Here is a 20,883-nt window from a genome sequence, read left to right on the forward strand (position 1 = left end):
AGTACTGTATAGTAAGTTAGCATAGTTCCCTTTATACGCCTATATATATCGTTGAATTCTTTAAGAAATTCATAAGTTTCATAACTTCTCTGAACTCTATCTCTCTCTCTCCTTTTAAAAAGTTTTATAATAAATCTATCTCTTTCTTTCCTTTTCGATAGTTTTATAACAATACAAACATTTTGAGTTATTGGAGGAGGCGAAACGCAGGGGAAACCCCCACGTGTCTATATTATCAGTTGAGCAACTTGTTGCAACTGCTTCCCTCTTTTGGCTGTTTTGGTGTCTTGAAGCAATTAATTTGTCGTAAGTACTGAACAACTATCAGTAAATGCTAAAACCGATTAACTAATCTTGCAGTTTATGAAATAAATTTTATGTTTCATCAAATCAGGGGTGGAAAAAGCATTTGGAAATGAAACATAACTCATCGGGTCTCAAATGAGATAGTGCCTGTGAGATCAAGCATCCATTTGGTTTATGTTGATTGGAATTGACATCCGAATGTCAGCGCTCTTCAGGTCTAAGACAAGGAAGAGGAGGAGGACAATCATTGTAGGCTTGAAATCAAACAACTGCAGTTGAAAGATGCTTCTTCAATTACTCATTTCGGTTGTCAAGGGGGGATAATTTGCTGGCTATTCACGTTCAGGTTGCAGATGATGCTTTTGATCCAAACACTTTCCACATCCATGAAGATCTTTGCAAGTCAAAGCAGGTAAGATATTCCCATATATTCGGTGGAATGAAAAAATTATGGAGCCAGGAGATTGGATCAGATTAGTGTCGAACGTTGTTCCTTATTTGGTGGCTTATCATGCAGGTGGATTTCAAGTTAAGGTTTGTATAGGAGACTCGTACATTTCTGAACTAACACATCAAGTAAGAGTCAACTGCGCAACGACCCTTGCACCTGGATGCAGCCCTACAGGGTAATGAAACCAGAAACCATCTCTCTCTCTCTGAAACCATCTCTCTCTCTCTCTCTCTCTCTCTCTCTCTCTCTCTCTCTCTCTCTCTCTCGTATGGTTTTTTGTTATGCAGGCCCAAACAAGCATACGTCTAATATTATTTTTTATATTGATATAACTCGGCAATATATATTAAATGGAAAATTCTTCTTGTCATTCTCACACTTTACACACCACACTTATTTTAATTTTTTTTCATTTTTTTAATAATAAATATGTAGTGTGTGGATGATAAATAGAATAATTCAATTAGTTTAATAAGAATAAAATGAAATAAAAAAATAAAAAATAATATTTTAATATATAAAGTGTGTGGTGTGGGATGATGTTAGCATTCCTTTAAATTAAATTACCTCAAGTTTCTATTTTGACCTTGTTATTTGTATGAGTCTTCTTGGCATGAAAGGGAAGCATCTTCCCAACATCTGACAACTTACTTTCATGTGTAATTTGTGCCTATGACATGATATTATATTACTGCATTTCATCCAAAACATGATTTTATCTCTGCATTCTATGTAAGCTTCCACATCAACTGATTATTTTGCTTTTCATTCTCAGCTATCAGATTTTGGAGGAGCAATGGTACTTCAGAAATCTCAGCAAACCTCAGAAAATGCAGTCATTAGATGCTGTTGGCACCTTCGGATACTTGGCTCCCGAGTACGTGATGTATGGGACATTTGATGAGAAGACAGACGTGTACTCCTTTGGGGTTGTGCTTCAGGAACTCATCACTGGAAAAGAGGCAATTCAAACCAACCAGGAAAATCACGAAAGCATGGTTCGCTGGGTAATGGAATAGAATATATACTTGGCTTCGGTAATCCTTAAAAAACCAGATTTCTTAAGGTATTGAGCAATTAAATGTGCTGGCTTGACATGAATGCGGGCAAGGTCTTTACTCGGCTGCGGCGCATGCGAACGTCTTATGGACCCTTACCTGCACGAAGGCTACAACAAAGAGGAGATGGAATGATGGTTGCAGCACGCCTCTGCCTCTTGGATACATTTTCTAAAAGGCCAATAATGAAAATGGTAACTTTGTTTTACAGAAAAGAATAACTCTACAGACATTCTCACTTTGCACTCTGAACTATCAAAACTTAAATATCACGCTCTCAAACTTATTCTTCATCCATTTTAACGGTAAAAAATTGATCAGGGTACTATTTGCTAGTTTCTTTTTATAGCTTAAAGGGTGTGATGTGCCAATTCTAGAGATGCTGTGTTATTTTGTTTGGCAGATACTGAGGGTATTGGAGGAGCCAGACTACTGGCAAAAGATGCGGAGAAATAGAGATGAGTCCCTGCATGAAAACAGTTCGAAAGGTGAAAGAGGCCCGTGGACACATGGTGACTCGGTCATTGATAAACTTACGGTTGATTGTACAGATTCTCTTGCTTTTTAGTCACTTGTTTGTGGGAAAATTTATCTGAAAAATGCAAGCTCAATGAGCTATCAGTAAACATTTCCCAAACTCGATGCCAAGTCCAACAACTTTTCTCATAAACCAAGATATCATAATAAAGATTTGGCATTTGGACGTCTTTGTTTCTGCTCGAACTCTAAAGCTTATAGTGGGAGAAAGATACGTGATTTAAATGGATCCTACAACGTTTATTAAAATTTAACTGTGCTTAAAAAAATTCAGGCAGGCAACCATGAATTCTATGGGACCCACTTTACATGTCTATTTTCCTTAAACTTACTCTAAAAAATCTAAATCCAAAGAGTTAAGTGTACCATTTTTTAATAGAATAATTCTATTTATTATTTCCACACATTAAATTTATTTTAATTTTTTTTTATTTTTTCTATAAAAAGTATGTAATGTATGAATGAACTCAATTAGTTTAACAAGAATAAAATAAAATAATTTTAAAATACATAAAGTATGTGGTATGGAATTATTTTTTAAGCATTTTTTAAACATCTTTAATTATTAAAAAAATAAAATATATGAGTGAACATATTTGATTAACATATTTAAAAATTATAATATCATTTTCCTATGCTTTTCAGCCCTCTAGTTGTCAAACCCTGCATGTTGGTATTGGGATTCATAATTTGGGTTCCAAGGAATTTAAGACATTGATGAATTATTATTAGCTAAAATCTAAGAATAAAATTAAAAAATTTTCTGATTAATTGAACGACGATTTGATAAAGAATCTGAGTTTTCAGAATACAATAAAGATTTGTCCCTTTTTTTTAAATAAAAACCTATGAAGCATATAAAGAGTAATAAAATTATAAAACGAAGGCGAAGTTTTTATACGTTTGAAGCCTTTACTTAAACCAGATGAGCTGTTTACAAGGGAAAGAAAGGGGTGGTGGACTTCTCTTGTAACCCAGTAGCTTTGCTGACCAAGAAACTATAATCGAGAGAGAGAGAGAGAGAGAGAGAAGGGGCGAAATTTGAAATTTTGAATAACGCCATTAGCTATTTTGTTCACAAATGCATGAAACCATCATTAAGAGGGGGAAAAGACAATGTGAATAATGGCACCAGCTATTTATTCAAACAGATGCATGCATTTTATGAAAAAGGTAGTGTTTGAAACTACAGGCCTGATTTTCTGGCAAGCATATAATTAAGCCAGGTAGATTTTCCCATAAATTAAATTAGAATGTGCTAGAAATATACCAACCATGAAATTCAGAACTATTAAGCCATTTTCCAGCAAGAATGCATACATGCGAAAGAACGGAGGCCAAAGCCATCGCTTGGTCGGATTGTACGATCGATATATACAAAAAAAAATATTTTGGTTGTGAATAGTTTTTCGTCTTAATAAATTGATCAATTTTTCTTGTAGTCATGTCTTAGAGGTTTTCCGAGGCCCGGTTGACCATGACATAAATCAGTCATTACTGAATGAATGAATAGTCAAAAACAAAATGCAATTAGGACGAGCAATAGCTGAATTTCGTCACCAGATGGTGCATTTAGGACAGCTAAAGTATGCGCACTTGCCTAGTTTAATGTGTTCCAGTGGATTTTAGCTTAGTGAAAGATTAAAAGAAAAGCAATAGGAACAAATTGAGTTGGAATTATTCTGCTAAAAATTTTGATAAAGGTTATAGTATAAACCTATTGACATTGCAATAAAGTGAAAGTGGTTGGCCATCTTTTGTAGTACTGTCATATCTGTGTTCAACAAATTGGTTGTTGGAGCCGTAAATCATTTCATGGGGACATGTAAAAGCCAAATTCCTTGCCAAAAGCAGGTCAGAGGCCGGTTGTCTTTTGTCCTCTCGTGGGGTTATTGATAAAGTTTGCATTAACAAATCAGTGAAAGGCATAAGATAAGAAAGGGAGGAAAATCTAAGAAAAGCCCAAGAACGGCTTATAGCAATATACTGCACTCCACACATCAACACGATTGAAAAAATTGTTAGAGAAAATCACAAGAATTTTTATTTTAGCAAAAATTAAATTGAAGTATCCAATCAAATACTAAACAAATTCTAATGCAGAAATTTACTGCTAAAACTTCAAGGTTTACACAACCAAAAACCAAGCATAACTCTTCAAAGCAAAGAATGGGAACCTCGAGTTGAGGTCAATTATATATATTCGTAACGGTTAATATTCTTATCTTCTCCAGCTTTTATTTTGTTATTTTAAAGTGGTCTTGTTTGTCTGCCTACAGCCCTGCCGCAGAGAAGGGCATTCACTGGAATGGGGTATTCATCTCTGAGGGATTTCACTGGTGAGTATACGCGCAGATAAAATTGCTGTCCAAGGTACTGGCGTGCCCAAAACTCGGTTCTCACATTCCACATTCCCACGTTATCAAGTGCCATGTAAATAGCAGTCCACGACTTGGGATACACCTGTGCCACAACCAATTTACAGTTCAGTTCCATATTCCAATCCATTGTTTAAATTTGAGGACTTCGATTAATGAAACCAGAACAAAAATCATCCACTAACCTGTGTGGTGCAACGTGAAACTGCATCTCTTAGATTGTACTGGTTTCTACTTGCTGGCGTCCACACTCCTCCATCCATTCTGTTTCACAACATATATCCCAAAATTAGCAATGCATGAGGTACATTGGGAATGCTAAGGTCGAAAGTTTTTGTTCATGTTCTTACCCAACCACCCAGAATGAGTATCCATCGATGTGCCAGCTCTGAACTATGTCCTCATGGTTCTGGAACACGATCTCAACAAAGGCTCTAAAGTCGGCTCCCATGACTGATGTGTCAAGGTACATCTTTTTTCCAGTAGGATTATCGGAGATGCTTCCAACACGAAAAACACCATCGATGTCGAAGTAGTCTGCAATCTTGAGTGGTGTGTCAGCAGGGACAAAAGATACGCTATTGACTGCATATCTTTGCTTCTTATCAACTTGAGCAGCAGAGCTCTCTAGCTTGATACTCCTCGTTATGTTGATTAGACCATAGTGGTATGAGCCCTGTGGGTTTGGTCTTGGTCCACTTGCAGTAAGGTTAGTCCTGAAATACACAGAATTTGCACCATTTCTTAGTCGTTATGATCCATAACTGTCTAATATGCCAAGCTGCTAAAACTCTACTCCTGAAAATGTCTTTTGGGTAAGTAACTTTAACTCCCACGAATCATGGGAAGAAATTTGAACTCATTAGAAGTACCTGATGGAACGAGCCTGATTAAGAGACCAATCAATTTCGGAGGTTGGTCCACCGGGAATCAGGCCAGAAACTGGACGTTTGGAGTTGCTATAGTGAAGTGTGGCTGTAGTAGTGAGTACTGGTTTGGTGAACCGGGTAGAGACTGCAACGAAGTAGTCCTGAGCTGGCTGATCTGCTGTGATTAGGACTGAGTAAGATTGGCCGACATGGATGTCAAGCTCTGAATAGGTGGTTTGGACCGTGTGGGTGCCCTCAACTTCAACAAGCTTCATCTTGTGGCCCTGAATTCTGAAGTTGAGTGAATGTTGAAGACCCACATTCGATATCCTAAGTCTGTACGTTTTTCCTGCAATGTTAAGATGAATACACGTTGTTATTGACCATAGACAACCTGTTTGTTACACACACTACTAAGACTTATGCGACAAAAAAATAGAAAGGGATTTGGATAAGTTACCTTGTTCAACAGTGAAAGATGTACCATTTGGTCCCTGACCATTGATTAGAATACCATCAGGGAAAGGAAGCCTATGACCGCGGTCCAAGATAGCCTTCAATTTCTGCAATATATAGCAACATAAGAATGTGAATATGTTACAATAGATAGAATTATGCAACAAGTCTGCAAAACACCATGTAGCTAGCTCATTGAGAATGAAACCATTAATTACCGTGTGATTAGTCTTGTACCAATCTCCAATGAGAAGTGAGTAATCTCCCGCGGGTTCCGGGAATGGGACGGGAATTCTAGGCCTGCTGAGGACTTTGATGGGTCCAAAGCCACCAGCTGCCTTGTGGAATGCAAGTGATGGGAAGTAGAAGAAGCTGCCGATCTGATCTTTCATCTGTAGTGTGTAAGTGAAGTTCTTGCCTGGAGGGATGGGGCATGTGGTTCCATACACTCCATCCTGGTAAGAATTCTTCCTCTGCTGAACCCCATTCCTGTCATGTTTTTTTAAATTTAGTTTGATACCAACTTATTTCCTACATTTTCAATTCCAAGCTAGAAAACTCAAAAATGCAAATTTCCATTTTTGGTGGGATCGATCTATTTATTTCTGAAGGACTTGCCCCCAACCTTAACTTTCACGGCAAAGAAATGTCCAAATCTAAAGAGTCACTCACGTAAGGCACATAAAATGTCCCAGTCATAGACTCAAACATCAAGTGGACCCATTTTGGGACCTTGTGTTTGATGTTTTTTTTCTTGGGTCGTAGCCCACCAAGTTAACATGAGCTAATTCAACAAATTAGCAATGCTGTGAGTGTATGCCAACTGTAAATTCGTTATAATTAGTTAAACACGACTCTAGAAAATCATTAAAAAAAAAAAAAAACTAAAACTAAAACAAAAAGAATATATAAGTGGATGGCAACATTTGTATTTCACCCAGACGCTAGGAGGTCGTATTGCGTGATGCAACCAGTTTTTATTTTTATTTTATTTTAATACACATCAATCTGTCACCAAGAACGTAGAGTTTGGTACCGAAAAGGAGAAAAGCTGGTTACTTACATGCGTATTATAATAAAGGTTAATCCCGGATCATTTTTTTAACCCATCGTGATCATCCACGTGTAACGATAATTACGATACTGATTTTATTTCATTTATTGCCAAGTAGCTAGGACAATATTCAGGATCTCTTAGGTATTTACGAAATAAAAGCGATTAATTTACATTAGATATGGAATACGTGTTTTGGATACAGAAAAAGGATGAGACAAAAGTAGTCTTGTTTACTCATTAATGTAGTACACAAGAAGTTATAAAATGTTGTCAAAAAGTGGCTGTTGGTTTCTGACTCAGGACCCATATGGTACCCATTAACACTGTAATGTTGTTTATTGGCATCAACTATCAAGAGCGAGGAGTACTTGAGAAGCAGAGAAAGAACCAAAAGATCTAACGCAAAGATTTGCAAAAAGAAAGGGAAATGAAAGAGCAAATATATAGAGATCGTTTCTGACCATGATAAGAGGAAAGGTTCTGGCAAACTGTTGTGCACATTTATGATCAAGTTGTCATTGGTAACAGAGTATATCTCGGGCCCCGGAAACTGTCCATTTATAAGAATTCCCTGCAACGACCCAAAATATCTATAGATCAGAAACATGACGACGTACGACATGAATACTGATCATAAAAGCAACCAAGTTCGCAATCTACAAACCTGTTGACGAACGCCGAGGGGATATATATCTCCATAGGTAACATTCCAGTTGAAGAACCTGTAAGGATCTTCGGCAGTTACGATGCTCAAAGCCAGAAAAATGGCACACAACCGCAATGCAAAAAGTCCTGCTTGTTTTGGCAGCATGTTGCAGCAGCAGCACGCACAAAGCAAGTATCGATGAAGAAGAGAGACACTGAGAAAGAGACAGAGATAGACGGGAAAAGAGAGACCAGAGAGAGGAGAGAGAGAGATCGAGTGTTTTGGCCCTTTGGGTTTAAGAGGAGATCACACTTGATGTATTATATATAAATGGCTGTAGATCAGGTAACTGAGTAAGAGTAGGGTTTTATTTAAATCGGGATACATGCAGAGGGGAGGGAAGCCACAGTGCTAAAAAGGAGAATAATTATGGCTTATTCCCCACAAACCATCAAAAAGAAATGATCAATTTGGCGTCGGTTGGAAGTCAGTGGAGCATTTTACCCCATATTTAAAATATATATAGAGAAATGCATGGTTTGTTTAGTGGGGTAGAAGAAAGCGGTGGGTGGGTCCAACTCTACAAAACTCTCATTTTTCTCAATTCTCCACCGTGGATTATGTAAACCTGTTAGGTCCTAACACGTGTACAAAACTGGGTTCCCATTTTTTATTTTGATGACAAGAATATCCTTGCTATTTTAGGGGTCCCAAGTCTCGGATAGAAACTCTGACTCAGCACAAACGCGTAGGCTTTTAATGGATGGGCTGGACAATCGTATAATACCCGTGATTTCTGACGCGACACACGGCATTCTCACGTGCCTCATTTTCTCGCCTCCCAAGCACGGCACTGAAGCTTCCCAGGTGGGGCTCTTACTCAACGGTGCATGTTGTTTCTCTTGTTGGGTCCACTAAGAATGGAGGGTCAGGATGACGATGATAGGCTCAATGTACAGATTAAGAGATCACATAAATGGGAACTGTGAGTTTGAAATTATGGAAAGCTTAAAAAAAGGGAAAACAAATTATACGCGGAAACCAACTATGATAATTGGCGTCTGGGACAGTCTTATATGCTTTTTGCCTGTTGCCAGAATATTAATTAATGAATCAGGATTTGTGTTCTTTTTTTATGTATCTTAGAAAGGAAAGGCCGCGTACGTTGAATGCTGTAACCTAACCAACTTTGACTTGTTATTCCTGGCAAAAGAAGATCAATGCATTTTTTATATCAAGGATGTATGTATGATCATACGTACACATCAATCACGATCATTACATGTTAGTTTTTCTATTGTGCTGGCGTGGTATTATTTATTATTTTAAAATAAATATTGATTTAGTTATTAATAAACTGTATCACATTAACAATGTGAACAAAAATTCAGATAAATGTAGTATATATACATCATAATTCTATAACGTGTGAATAGAGTCTAGAGACCGAGTTGGTTGGACTCACTCTTGGGAAGTCTAGAGACAGAAATGCAAAGGCATGCATGATGACCGAACACTAATGTGAAAAATAGCCGTGACGCGTTCGTTTTCCTAGCTGTCATGAATATGATATGTGAATATGAGACATGTCACATGCAAATATTTTTTGTGCAGCAAACATGCAGCAATGATAGCTAGTCTTGAGTCTCGACAAACGGCAAAGACGCATGCAATATCCTTAGATCATCATGAATCAATGGCATTTTGCGTATAAGCTTATATACACTATATCACTTTAAACTCCCTGTCGTATGTCCTTGCAATAAACTTTAGATAAGTTAGATCTGTCCTGTTGATGTAAAGCTAGGCAACTTGAGTTACTACTAGTCCGTTTCCCCAGCTTCTCCATTCTTAATTTCTTACTCCACCCTCTTCGAATCCAGGCCAAGATCCCTTTCCCTTTCCTCTCCTACATTTTTTTTTTTTACCCTGGTTTCCTTTTTTTTTTTTTTTTTTTGTCTTTCTTTTTTTAAAAATAGAAAATAAATTTTCCTCAAGTTTTGCAAGCTGGCTAGATGTATTGTTTTTCGATTCGTTATCTAGACCCATGCCTATACCAATAGAATCGGAATTGTCACGTTTCTAACTTGCAACTCAACCCATCGATCGGGAGGCCATTTGAAGCATGGCTGCCTTCAACTACTACCTTTCACCCACCATCAATTGCCACGAACCATCCACCCTTTGATCCACCATATCGCACCCAATGGAATAGAATTCCGCCAGCGCACGCGGCACGTGGTTCACTATATTTGTGGGGGTTTGTCAATACTTTTATGCCTTTGCCTTCCTTTTATATCTCTGTTTTTAAATGCAATGTTACTAATAAGATATTTAAAAAATAAATAAAAAATTAGATCCTTGCTAGGCCTATGCTCATCTTACAACGCGGTCATTCTACAGAAAAAAATGGGAAGGCCCATTCTCATCCCACAGACAAGGCTAAGCAATTGACATCCAAATGGGCTTCGACAATGTTTTACAGACCAGCCGGAGCTGAAGGCAAATAGCAATTGCCACTTTTGTGGCCAGGAAAAAAAATAATAATAATAAATAACAAAAGAATCAGAAACACCACCATCGTCGCGATATTGGATGTGGTTCCTTATCCTAAGCCGAGTTCGCTCCCAAGATTACACTAGCACCCACCGATGACAGTTCAGTTCCTTCTCTAACCCACCCATCCCCAGCCACCAAAACCCACAAACACCACACGATCGCACCACCTATGGACGCTCTAACCCTCAACCAATCTCTCTCCAGATTCAAACTCCCCACCATCCCTTCTTCATTTCCTTCCCAACAACATATCACCCTCAAACCTAGCTACTGCACTAATCGTAGCTTCATTGTGTTTGCCATCCAAAACCAAGATTCCCAGAAAACTCTTGCCAGAAATACCAACGAGGACGAGTCCTATGGCGAAGTCAACAAAATCATTGGTAGCAGAGCATTGGAAGGTGGCACCGGGATGGAGTACTTGATCGAGTGGAAAGATGGGCATTCCCCATCATGGGTCCCCTCCGATTTCATAGCCAAAGATGTGGTGGCCGAGTACGAGACTCCCTGGTGGACCGCTGCCAAGAAAGCCGATGAGGCGGCCTTCCAACGGCTCATCTCCGCCGAGGAAGACCTGCGAGACGTGGATGCAGTGGACCCAGACGGACGCACCGCGCTTATTTTCGTCGCCGGGCTCGGCTCTGAGCCGTGCGTGAAGCTCCTGGCCGAAGCCGGCGCGAACATCGACCATCGCGACAACAGCGGCGGCTTGACGGCTCTTCACATGGCGGCCGGGTACGTTCAGCCCGGCGTGGTGAAGCAGTTACTGGAGCTCGGAGCGGATCCGGAGGTCGAAGACGATAAGAGACGTATGCCGTTGGATTTGGCGAAGGAGATATTGAGGGTGACGCCGAAAGGGAACCCAGTCCAATTTGCTCGGAGATTGGCACTGGAGAGGGTGATTAGAGTGTTGGAGGAGGCAGTGTTCGAGTACGCGGAGGTTGAGGAGATCATGGAGAAGAGGGGGAAGGGAGATAATTTGGAGTATTTGGTGAAATGGAAGGACGGTGGAGATAACGAGTGGGTCAAAGCTGGTCTGATCGGGGAGGACCTGGTGAGGGACTACGAGGCCGGTCTCGAATACGCAGTAGCCGAGGGAGTGGTGGGGAAGAGAGTTGGGGATGATGGGAAAATGGAGTATTTGGTAAAATGGACGGATATGGAGGACGCCACGTGGGAACCCGAGGAGAATGTTGATTCTGATCTGATCAAAGAGTTCGAGGAGGCCAAGACTCAGGCCCAGGCCTAATCGAGTACGAATGGGCCATGAAAGCACTTGGGCCTTTGGGTATTGGGTGTTGTGTTCGTTTCTTCTTGTAATTTTTTTTTTCTGTACCTCTCCCGTTATAGGATTTTGTGTGGATTATGAGTATGGACAACCCCTAACGAGTTAATTGACTATTGTATATGTAGACAAAGACTCACGGGCAAATAACTAAATTCAAACGGCGTGGCCCCACGGCCGCCTAGATCATCATAGACCAAGGAATTTTTGAGAGGAAAGATTCTGTCATCTCAATTATTTTTTCACGTGATGTAGAGGTTGAATTCTCTATAGAATACTGTTTATTAGACATTCGTTTAAAAAGAGTATTAATAATAATAAAAATTGAATTATTTATAAAAAAATAATATATTGATAGAATTTTAAACGTATTATTTTAATTTATGATGTCATGTTTAATATAAAAATATTTTAAAATATATCAGCCATGAATATAAATTTTTTGATAAATGAATAATAACAATTTTTATTAAAAATATCAATTAATTTTAAATCATTTAATAATAACAAAAAGATGATGAAAAATACGATAATAAATAATAATTCAGATTATTAGTTTAATAAATATAAGTAATGCAGACGAAAAAGAAGAAAAAAAAAATATTTGAGACAAATGCAAACTATTAGTTTAATAAATTGGGAAGGAGTAATATATCTGCATCGGATAAAAGTATTTGTACTTGGAATAGCCAATACGAGGTAAATCCCAAAGAATCCGGTTGTAATTATGGGAAAGAGAGTGATCAGGTGGGGTCTACATGTCGTCTCGTCCCCCTGCCCTGTGGTTTACTTCACAGTTTACCCTTCCCTTCATTCTCTCTCCAATTTCACCAGCGTGAACGTCCTGTACTTATTTTTTTATGAGATTTATTAATAAAAAGTTAATTTTTTTAATATAAATTTTATATTTTATATTTTTTTAAAATAATTATAGGACGTTTGTATGATATGATTATAATTATTATTTTTTTATAAAAATAAAAAAATAAAATTAATGAGAGGTAAATAATATATTTTGTAGATTTCCATGATATAGGAAGATATTATGATGGGGATATCCAGAAAAGAGAGGTAAAAGCTGACATTACAGACAGCTAGCACTCGATTGTCACGTAACATCTGGTAACTCTGTCGATTGCTGGGGACTTTGAAATTTTGAAAGTCTATTGAATGAATGAGTCCATAAATTCCACAAAATTTTAAAAAATAAAAAATCCGAAAAGGATGCAAAAAGTCTATCAATTACGAGCTTGACATGGGTCCCCCCAACCGTCAAACTATACAAACACCAACATTCACGCCGGGATAGGCAAATCAAATGAAATGCCCATCAAACATGATGTCCTCGACTCTGGTCCTCATTTTCTTTTTTTCGAAAATTGCATAATTTTACGTTAAGATGGAAGAAAATTTATAAAAGACAGATTGTATTTATGATACAATCAACGATTAAAACCAGTAATAGCCAACGGCCCTTGACTTATGATACAAAGACTCAATCTTTTAAATAGAGTTTTATTATATATAAATATAGTCGCATATTAATTTGTGTATTAATACTGATTTATTCATATTTAAAATTTAAATTAACACTGTTTTCAATAAAATCTACTTTTTGACTAATCACATTATATTGGTGCACAGATTAGTACACAATTGTGCTTGCAACTATACTTTTCCTTTAAATATAGATTATCGATTCGACTCCCTTCCTCTAGTGTATTAAAAAAAAATTTTAAAACTAATAATAAAACAACCAACTATTAATTCTATACATGTACAAAATCAACTATTAATTCTAGATCATATATCATTTATACACATTGTAACCCGCCCAATGAGGATGGGCAGCCAGCCATCTTGGCCCTCGCATCCGCCAAGGTTGGTGGTCCATTTTCATTTGCTCTACCACACCTTGTCTTATGGAAGTAGGTGGTCTTACTTGGCTGAACGAGCAAGCGGATTGGCCTAAAGGTTGTCTGACCACCTAAGACAGAATTCAAGAGAGTGAGATAGATAGGGGGACCCACAACTAGGGGTGTAAGTTTATCAGTCCAGACCAGAAAACCTATCGGACCCAACGGTTCTCGTCGCTCTGAACTAGACAGATAACACTAATGGTCTAGTCTTGATCCATTAGTTTGTAAAAGGTTTTCGATTGGGTTCTAGTTTATGGTTTTTCTATTTTTTTGACCAAATTGGACCAATTGAAATATATATATATATATTTAATTATCTTTTTATAGTAGTTTTTATAACAATACTTTATTTAATAGTTATGTAACTTAATTATATAATTTTCATCTAAATTATTATTCGTGGCCATGGGTCATTGAGAATTTTTTATAAAATGAGAAAAATATGAAGAAGAAAAAGAAGAAATTCGAGGAAGGGATGAATAAAAAGAAAGAGAAGAGGAGGAGGGGAGAGATGATCCACCCAAGTTATCTCTAGCTATAAAGGGAGCATGAAGTTTTGGGTCTTTTGTATATACCTTAAATTTACATCATTCTAGCTACACTTACTAATAATTCTTATTTCAAGAACCCTAATATCAATTAGTCTTCAATTAAATTTGAAATATAATGAGAGACTTGAGTTTTGGGTATCTCTTCCATTGCTCTATATGGTGAGAGCATTGGCATTGGTATTTGTATATGCAAATGTAAAGATATATTTGCATAATATGACCCTTAATTTGATTGCATTGGATTATGTATCTCTATAATTTTACATAATTATGAACAATATGTCTACAAGTTTGAAGATTTACTATTCACTCTACAAATGTTATTTTACTAATTCTCTCTCTCTCTCTCTCTCTCTCTCTCTCTCTCTCTCTCTCTCTCTCTCTCTCTCTCTCTCTCTCTCTCTCTCTCTCTCTCTCTCTCCATCCAACGAGATTCATTTTCATCTCGAGAACTCTCTCTTCTCCCCCATAGAGTTCATCTTCCCCCTCCCTCCCTCAACTCGAACAAAGCCCCAACGGAAGAAAAAACCCGTGCATCTCTCTCTCGGGACGACTCTCGATGGACCTTGTGACGACTATGGACTCTTCTTTTCACAGTTAGGTATGACTTTCTCTCTCTATTTATTATTTCTTCATTCTCTCTATTGGGCCAAGTGAACATTCCCTATTTCTCCATCCCAAAATTCTTGATTATGAAATATTTTTCAGGGATTTGGTCTACGACAAGGATGGTGTACTTCCTCCATCACCACTAAGTTGGAAATCACCATTGCCGCTACACCACCTTGTGTTTTCTATATCGACTACCTAAGATAAATTAAACATTGATCTCTTTATTTTGCCTAGAGATTTTTATTACATAGATTTCGATTTTCTAATTGTTGTTTGGAGGCTTTGTTTAATCTAGATTAGGGTTTTGATTTCTGAACTGATTTTATGTATGAATTTAAGGTTTCAATTTTCTGATTTTTGTAAACATGTAGAAGCATAACATAGCTTTTTAGTTCTTTGTCCTCTAGTTTTGCTTAATCTAGATTACCTTTCGATTTTCTATTATTGGTTTTAAATTAGGGTTTTGATTATGCTGCTATTATGTATTTGTACCATGTTGTTTAGATCAATAAGTATAATTAAAGTTTAACTAGTCAGAAATAATCAAAGATCAGCTAGATAGCTATTTTGACCACTCTTGGTATGTTTGTGCACCTATAATTACAATGTTTGGTGTATCATTAGAAATGTTTGGTGTAATTAGCACGTGTTATGTCATTAGAAATGTTTGGTATAATCACTATGATGCTATTATCTAATTAGCATGTGGTTCCTTTAGAATATACATGTATATCACAGTGTTTGGTGTATCACCACAATGCTTAGCATCACACTTTTTGACCTATTTGAATTGGCTTGGAGTTGTTGTTAGGAAACTATTTTTAATCTTGAGGTTTTTTCAGTTGCTATTTTAAAAATATTTGATTGTAATTTGCTGTTCATTTTGCTAATCCTCTGTTATAATGTGCTATTTTAATTGTCAATATGACTATGAGTGCATTAATTGATACGGTTGAAGGATGAACACTTTGTTTTTTACTACAATGGTGCTGTTTTAATGTGTTGTTTTAGTATTATTTTGCCTTTTAATATTTTGTTGAAGGATTAACACTTTAATTGATATTGATTCATTCTTCACCACACTATTGGAAAGTATTGTGGGTGGTATTAACAGCTCTTTTATGGACACTACAAATGTTGATGTCCAAGCGATACAACCCCAACGAGAAAAAATGGCAATTAAGAAAAAATTGTAGCGGGATATGTCATTTACTGTAGATAAAGATACTCTGATATTTTTAGCTTGGTTTAACATTAGTATAAATTCTATACAAGGGATTGACCAAGCCTCCACACAATTTTGGATTAGAATTTATAATTACTACTCCACTTATAAAAAACCTAAGGTTAAGAACGATTTGTACCCTCTTTGACCAATCGGTGTCCAACTATTTAAAAATACGTCAATAAATTTTGTGGTTTCATGACCCAAGTTGAAGGAATACATCCAAGCAGTGTGACCGAGCTAGATAAGGTATAGTAGTTTTTTCAATGTTTTATTATTCTAAATGTTAAGTATTTGTAATGACAGCGTACTGATTGTTCCACTATTTTGTAGATTGATAAGACAAATATTTTGTATCGAGAGACCCAAAAAACTAACTTCAACACAAATCATTATTGAAATATTTTGAAGCACCAACTGAAATAGCAAGTATACATCGAACTCATAAGAAGAAAAGACAATGTCTCACGTTCAGGTATTACTTAAAACTCAATACAATTAGGGAAAGACATGGAAAATGTGCATGTGAATTGTGAGAGACCTTCAGGCAAGAAGGCAGAAAAAGAAAGAGAGGAATAAAGAAAACGTAATAAAAAAAAAAGATAATGAATTAATTGAGGCATTAAGACAAATGAAAGATGATAGGAAGACTTGTATGATGGAGAGAAGATAAACAATAATGAAGCTTGGCAATAATAGATTCGAGTTACTATTTGTTAAGAAGAGAAAACTTGAAATAGAAATCAAGGCTCAAGAAGAAAGATATGTATGAATTAGTAGCTCTTGAGAAAAGAAAAATTGATATGGAAACTATGAAACTAGATATTGATTCTGTGAATTATATGTAGCAAGGGTATTTTCATAATATTCAAATGGAAATCATTGATAAACAAAGGAATAAGGTCATATCTTGTACATAATTATATGCTTGGTTTTGGGTGATTTTCATAAATTTGTTTTTACTGCTTGGTGACATGTTTTGGGTATTGTTGTACTGCTTGTTGCTATAAAATGGAAATCATTTCTTGTACCTTTTAATGGAACTGTATTTTTTTAGTGGTTAGTTGCTGGTGGGTGATTTCGATTGGGTCGGTTTTGTTGTTGCTAATTGATGGTCGAGTTGCTGAAAAACTTGTAGCTGCTGCTTGATGGTGGAGCTGCTGCTTGGTATTGGTGGTGGAAATTTTGGGGGAGCTGCTGCTTGTTTTGGTTGTGTGGAGGAGTTGTTGCTTGTATTCCATTTTGGTGGAGCTTCTACTTATTTTGACTGCTTGGTATTGGATTTGGTGCTGGAAATTTGTATTCTAGACAATTTGGAGGAATTTGTATTAAAATCAACTTTTTAGAACTTGTATTAAGTTAATTTTAATATATGAGATTTATATTAAGTTGATGATATAAATGTTTTTGAGCACATATTAATATTTGTTAGTAATATTGAGCACATGTTAATACAAAGTATTTTTTAGTACATGTTAACATTTTTGGTGTATATATAAATTTGGTCATTTTGATATATGAAATTAATAATATTTGAATACATTAAATTAGTGTTTTTGAGCACCGTTTAAATAATTGAATTTGTAGGCGCTTGTAAAATCTATAAAAAAAAAAAAAATTTAAGCAAAAATTAATAATAATTAAAAAAATATTTTATTATTATTTTAACTCAAAAATATATAATTAAGAATTTTTAGAGTGAAGGAATGGAAACCAATGCCAACTGTTTGAGTCACAGAATAAAATGAATAATTTGATATCCTGATAATTAAGATTATTGGGTTTGGGTGGTTTAGGTGTTCAGAAGTGTTGAGATATGTTATGAATAATTGTGAAAAAGTAGGTAAAAAGTAATAATAAAATATTAAATATTGAATAATAGTAAAAAGTAATAAATAATAGTTAAAATTATTTAAAAAGTAATAATAAAGTAATAAATAGTAATAAAGTATATTGAAAAATGTTGAGATATTCTGGTTTAGATTTAGTGATGAGAATGTATGAGATAATTTTAAATGAAAAATAAATATTAAATAAAATATTATTATTATTTTAAAATTAAAAAAAATTAAATAATAATTAAAAAAATTAAATTATTTATTATATTTTATATAAAAATTTTAAAATATTATAACAATAAGATGAAATAAAAGGAATAAACGGTTGTCCAAATCTAAACGAAGGAACTCTGAAATGTTGATTAACTCCAAAGCCACCCCAGTCTTAGGGAATGGAAACAAGATACACAAACGAACGAACATTGATCCTCGCAATTTAAAAACTTCCATATAGAAACTCTCTTTGATCTCTTGCACCTTCGTACTCTGCATTATCTGTCAGACTGCCACTTCCTTTCTTGGATATATAACAAATAAAAATACAGAAAATATAACCCTCAGGCACAAAGCCATATTCCCTTTCTTCCTTGATCCTTCGCTGTGTCTCTGTGCCCGCGTGTGTTTTATGGCGATGGCAATGCACACGAAGTCAGACTCGGAGGTGACGAGCATGGACCAGGGTTTGTCACCACCGCGCTCTCCTCGGAGGCCCGTCTACTTCGTGCAGAGCCCCTCGAACCACGACGTCGAGAAAATGTCTTACGGTTCGAGCCCCATGGGCTCCCCCCACCACTACTACCACTGCTCGCCGATCCACCACTCTCGCGAGTCCTCCACCTCGCGGTTCTCCGCGTCCCTCAAGAACCCCAGAAACCCATCCGCTTGGAAGAAGATACAGAAAGAGCCACAGTCTGACGACGACTGCGACGATGACGACCACGAAGGTGGACTCTTCGAGGGTCCGTGCCGCAAAGTGAGACTGTACTTCTTCTTCGTTTTTCTCTTCTTGATGCTTTTCACGATCTTCTCATTGATTCTGTGGGGTGCGAGCAAGAGTTACGAGCCTAAAGTATTCGTTAAGGTAGAGTCCCTTTGTTTTATTTCCTTCTCTCCCCGGTATTGATCATCCGTTCTGAGTTCAATAGGCTCGACTCAGTTTTTCGGTTCATGGTTTCGTTTACCCCAAAAATCGGGGGATCATATACCGTTTCGTTGAACAAATTATTCCTTGAATCCCGCAAACATTTAGCTTTTTGCTTCTTTGTTTGCTGCATTGTTTATAGATGTATCAGATAAACTGTTGCCTTTTAAATATTACTAAGAGATAAAGCAGATAAAAAGAAGCGTGTCTTGTGGTTTTTGTCCTTGGGCAGAACCTAGTGTTCGAGAACTTCAACATACAGGCGGGGAATGATCACTCAGGGGTACCAACAGATATGCTGTCGTTGAATTCGACGGTCAAACTCTTGTACAGAAATCCAGCCACGTTCTTCGGCGTCCATGTCACGGCCACCCCTTTCGAACTTCACTATTACCGGCTCCGACTTGCCTCGGGAGAGGTCTGTACAATTTGCATGCTTAATTGCACTTTTAACCGTGCTAGATTAGTTTTACAAGCTCGGAAAGTCTTTTTTACCCCTGTTTAACATTTCATGCTTATTGCATACATGGGTAGTATGGTCCTTCAGAAGGTCTTCTTGGAGTGGGGTCAGACTGTTCTTGGTTTTCTCATGTTGGGAGGTGGGATGCAGCAGAAGAAATTGAATTTGATTGGTAGTTACTTTATTATATTGCCTGCAAAAGCCTGTTGTAAGGCTGCACGAAGCAGAGCCCCAGCCCAGCTGTTTATCAAAAGAGCACCAGGGTTAGGGTCCATTATGTTGTATTTACTTGGCTTGTCCTTTAGGGTCTCGTATTCTTGCCCCCTTGAAACTTCCTGCGTTTGTCCGCATGGAAAATCATGGTCATTTAATCATTGATGGAAACTGATGTAGACTAGAACGGTTGGCAGTTGAGTCCTACTTCAGCCACTAAAAAGTAAAAAGTAATATCCAGATTAAGAAAGCATCTTGCCAGGTAACTTTAGGAGAGGAAGGGTTTATAATCGTGCTAAAAGCTATTTATGAACAAGTATCGATTCAACTCATCTCTATTGGCAATCCTTATTCCCTGATAATTATTAGGGCTCATGTCTTCATTAACGGCTCTTATAACATAGTGTTACCATAAGGTTATTCTCGACATGCTGTTGGTTCGCTCTATTCCCTATTAATAATGTTTTCATCTTTTTTATTTTTTTCTGGGTGACGGATCGATGAAATAGATGAAAAAGTTCTATCAGCCAAGGAAGAGTCAGCGAGCTTCAGTGACAGTGGTTCTAGGGCATCAAGTGCCACTCTATGGTGGGATTTCGGCAATCCCAAGCGTGAGAGACCACCATGCGAAAGTAGCCATCCCTATGAACTTGACATTTGTGATGAGGTCGAGGGCCTACATTCTGGGTAGACTAGTAAAGTCTAAGTTTTATACAAGAGTCCGATGCTCTGTAACTCTTAGAGGCAGTAAACTGGGCAAACCCCATAATTTGACACATTCATGTGTCTATCATTGAATGGCCTACGCCTTCTTGTCTTTGCAATTTATATGAATTGTCTCAGTGAGTAATTACTTCTCAATTTTCCGCCTGTAGGTATTTTTGTCATTCTTATTCGTACAAATTTGATGTACTAAGTATATTTCAATCTAGGCCTCAGTTTTTTTGGATGTTTTAGACTTAAAAATGGATGATGGGACTCAAGAGCAGATTTTCACTTTCTTTTACAACGTAAATCTCATTATTTCTATGTAAGATACATTATGTAAAGTAGGAGCAGCTGGCCACTGATTCTGTGGTGTCATCGAGAATCCCCCAGGAAGGTTGGTTTTTGTATGTGATAGTTGGACATCTGGATTCATATTGGGACTGGTATGTAAAATGCATATCACAGTAAGAAATTTGCACTAATTTAAAGAATCTCTGCGCAGTCATACTAATGAGGGCACACTGGCTGCATGTGCTAGAAGTAGATCTCACAAGTTCTTGAAGACAATTGGCATAGCTGGAATTTTAGAGGTGATTATTTTTGTTGTTGATAGT

The 20,883-nt window shown here is 36.9% G+C and overlaps 3 protein-coding genes and 1 pseudogene across 4 annotated transcripts; 3 read left to right on the forward strand and 1 right to left on the reverse strand.

The window, feature by feature from the left end:
* Window positions 1-504: 504 nt before the first annotated feature.
* On the forward strand, window positions 505-2,383 carry LOC122310066 (annotated as a pseudogene).
* A 1,987-nt stretch (window positions 2,384-4,370) lies between these two features.
* LOC122311646 (L-ascorbate oxidase homolog) lies at window positions 4,371-8,253 on the reverse strand. The gene is made up of 8 exons (XM_043126269.1): window positions 7,777-8,253; window positions 7,574-7,683; window positions 6,274-6,544; window positions 6,060-6,162; window positions 5,603-5,948; window positions 5,081-5,446; window positions 4,916-4,994; window positions 4,371-4,815 (listed from the first exon to the last, which is right to left on the reverse strand). The coding sequence occupies exons 1-8, from the start codon at window positions 7,921-7,923 to the stop codon at window positions 4,603-4,605; spliced, it is 1,635 nt and encodes a 544-aa protein (XP_042982203.1). The 5' UTR covers window positions 7,924-8,253; the 3' UTR covers window positions 4,371-4,602.
* Window positions 8,254-10,151: 1,898 nt separating this feature from the next.
* Window positions 10,152-11,718, forward strand: LOC122311256 (signal recognition particle 43 kDa protein, chloroplastic). The gene has a single exon (XM_043125732.1). It carries the CDS (start codon window positions 10,487-10,489, stop codon window positions 11,564-11,566), a length of 1,080 nt encoding a protein of 359 aa, XP_042981666.1. The 5' UTR covers window positions 10,152-10,486; the 3' UTR covers window positions 11,567-11,718.
* A 6,374-nt stretch (window positions 11,719-18,092) lies between these two features.
* Window positions 18,093-20,567, forward strand: LOC122308859. 2 transcript variants are annotated; one of them, XM_043122130.1, is made up of 3 exons: window positions 18,093-18,720; window positions 19,121-19,306; window positions 20,071-20,567. In XM_043122130.1, exons 1-3 carry the CDS (start codon window positions 18,373-18,375, stop codon window positions 20,356-20,358), a joined length of 822 nt encoding a protein of 273 aa, XP_042978064.1. In that variant the 5' UTR covers window positions 18,093-18,372; the 3' UTR covers window positions 20,359-20,567. The 2 variants fall into 2 exon arrangements, with proteins under 2 accessions (XP_042978064.1, XP_042978063.1); XM_043122129.1 differs by having other exon boundaries at window positions 18,098-18,828.
* Window positions 20,568-20,883: the final 316 nt, after the last annotated feature.

The sequence above is a fragment of the Carya illinoinensis genome, chromosome 5 (assembly GCF_018687715.1).
Source record: "Carya illinoinensis cultivar Pawnee chromosome 5, C.illinoinensisPawnee_v1, whole genome shotgun sequence".
NCBI classification, from domain to species: domain Eukaryota; kingdom Viridiplantae; phylum Streptophyta; class Magnoliopsida; order Fagales; family Juglandaceae; genus Carya; species Carya illinoinensis.

What these genes read in the sequence shown, in the direction of transcription:
- LOC122311646 (XM_043126269.1), bottom strand. Translation starts at nt 7,923, where the DNA reads ATGCTGCCAAAACAAGCAGGACTTTTTGCATTGCGGTTGTGTGCCATT. An exon ending in CCCTCGGCGTTCGTCAACAG is followed by an intron (nt 7,684 to 7,776) that starts GTTTGTAGATTG and finishes GGGTCGTTGCAG; the next exon opens with GGAATTCTTATAAATGGACA. An exon ending in TTTCACGTTGCACCACACAG is followed by an intron (nt 4,816 to 4,915) that starts GTTAGTGGATGA and finishes GTTGTGGCACAG; the next exon opens with GTGTATCCCAAGTCGTGGAC.
- LOC122311256 (XM_043125732.1), top strand. Translation starts at nt 10,487, where the DNA reads ATGGACGCTCTAACCCTCAACCAATCTCTCTCCAGATTCAAACTCCCC.
- LOC122308859 (XM_043122129.1), top strand. Translation starts at nt 18,373, where the DNA reads ATGGCGATGGCAATGCACACGAAGTCAGACTCGGAGGTGACGAGCATG. An exon ending in AGCCTAAAGTATTCGTTAAG is followed by an intron (nt 18,829 to 19,120) that starts GTAGAGTCCCTT and finishes GTCCTTGGGCAG; the next exon opens with AACCTAGTGTTCGAGAACTT. An exon ending in TCCGACTTGCCTCGGGAGAG is followed by an intron (nt 19,307 to 20,070) that starts GTCTGTACAATT and finishes TCGATGAAATAG; the next exon opens with ATGAAAAAGTTCTATCAGCC.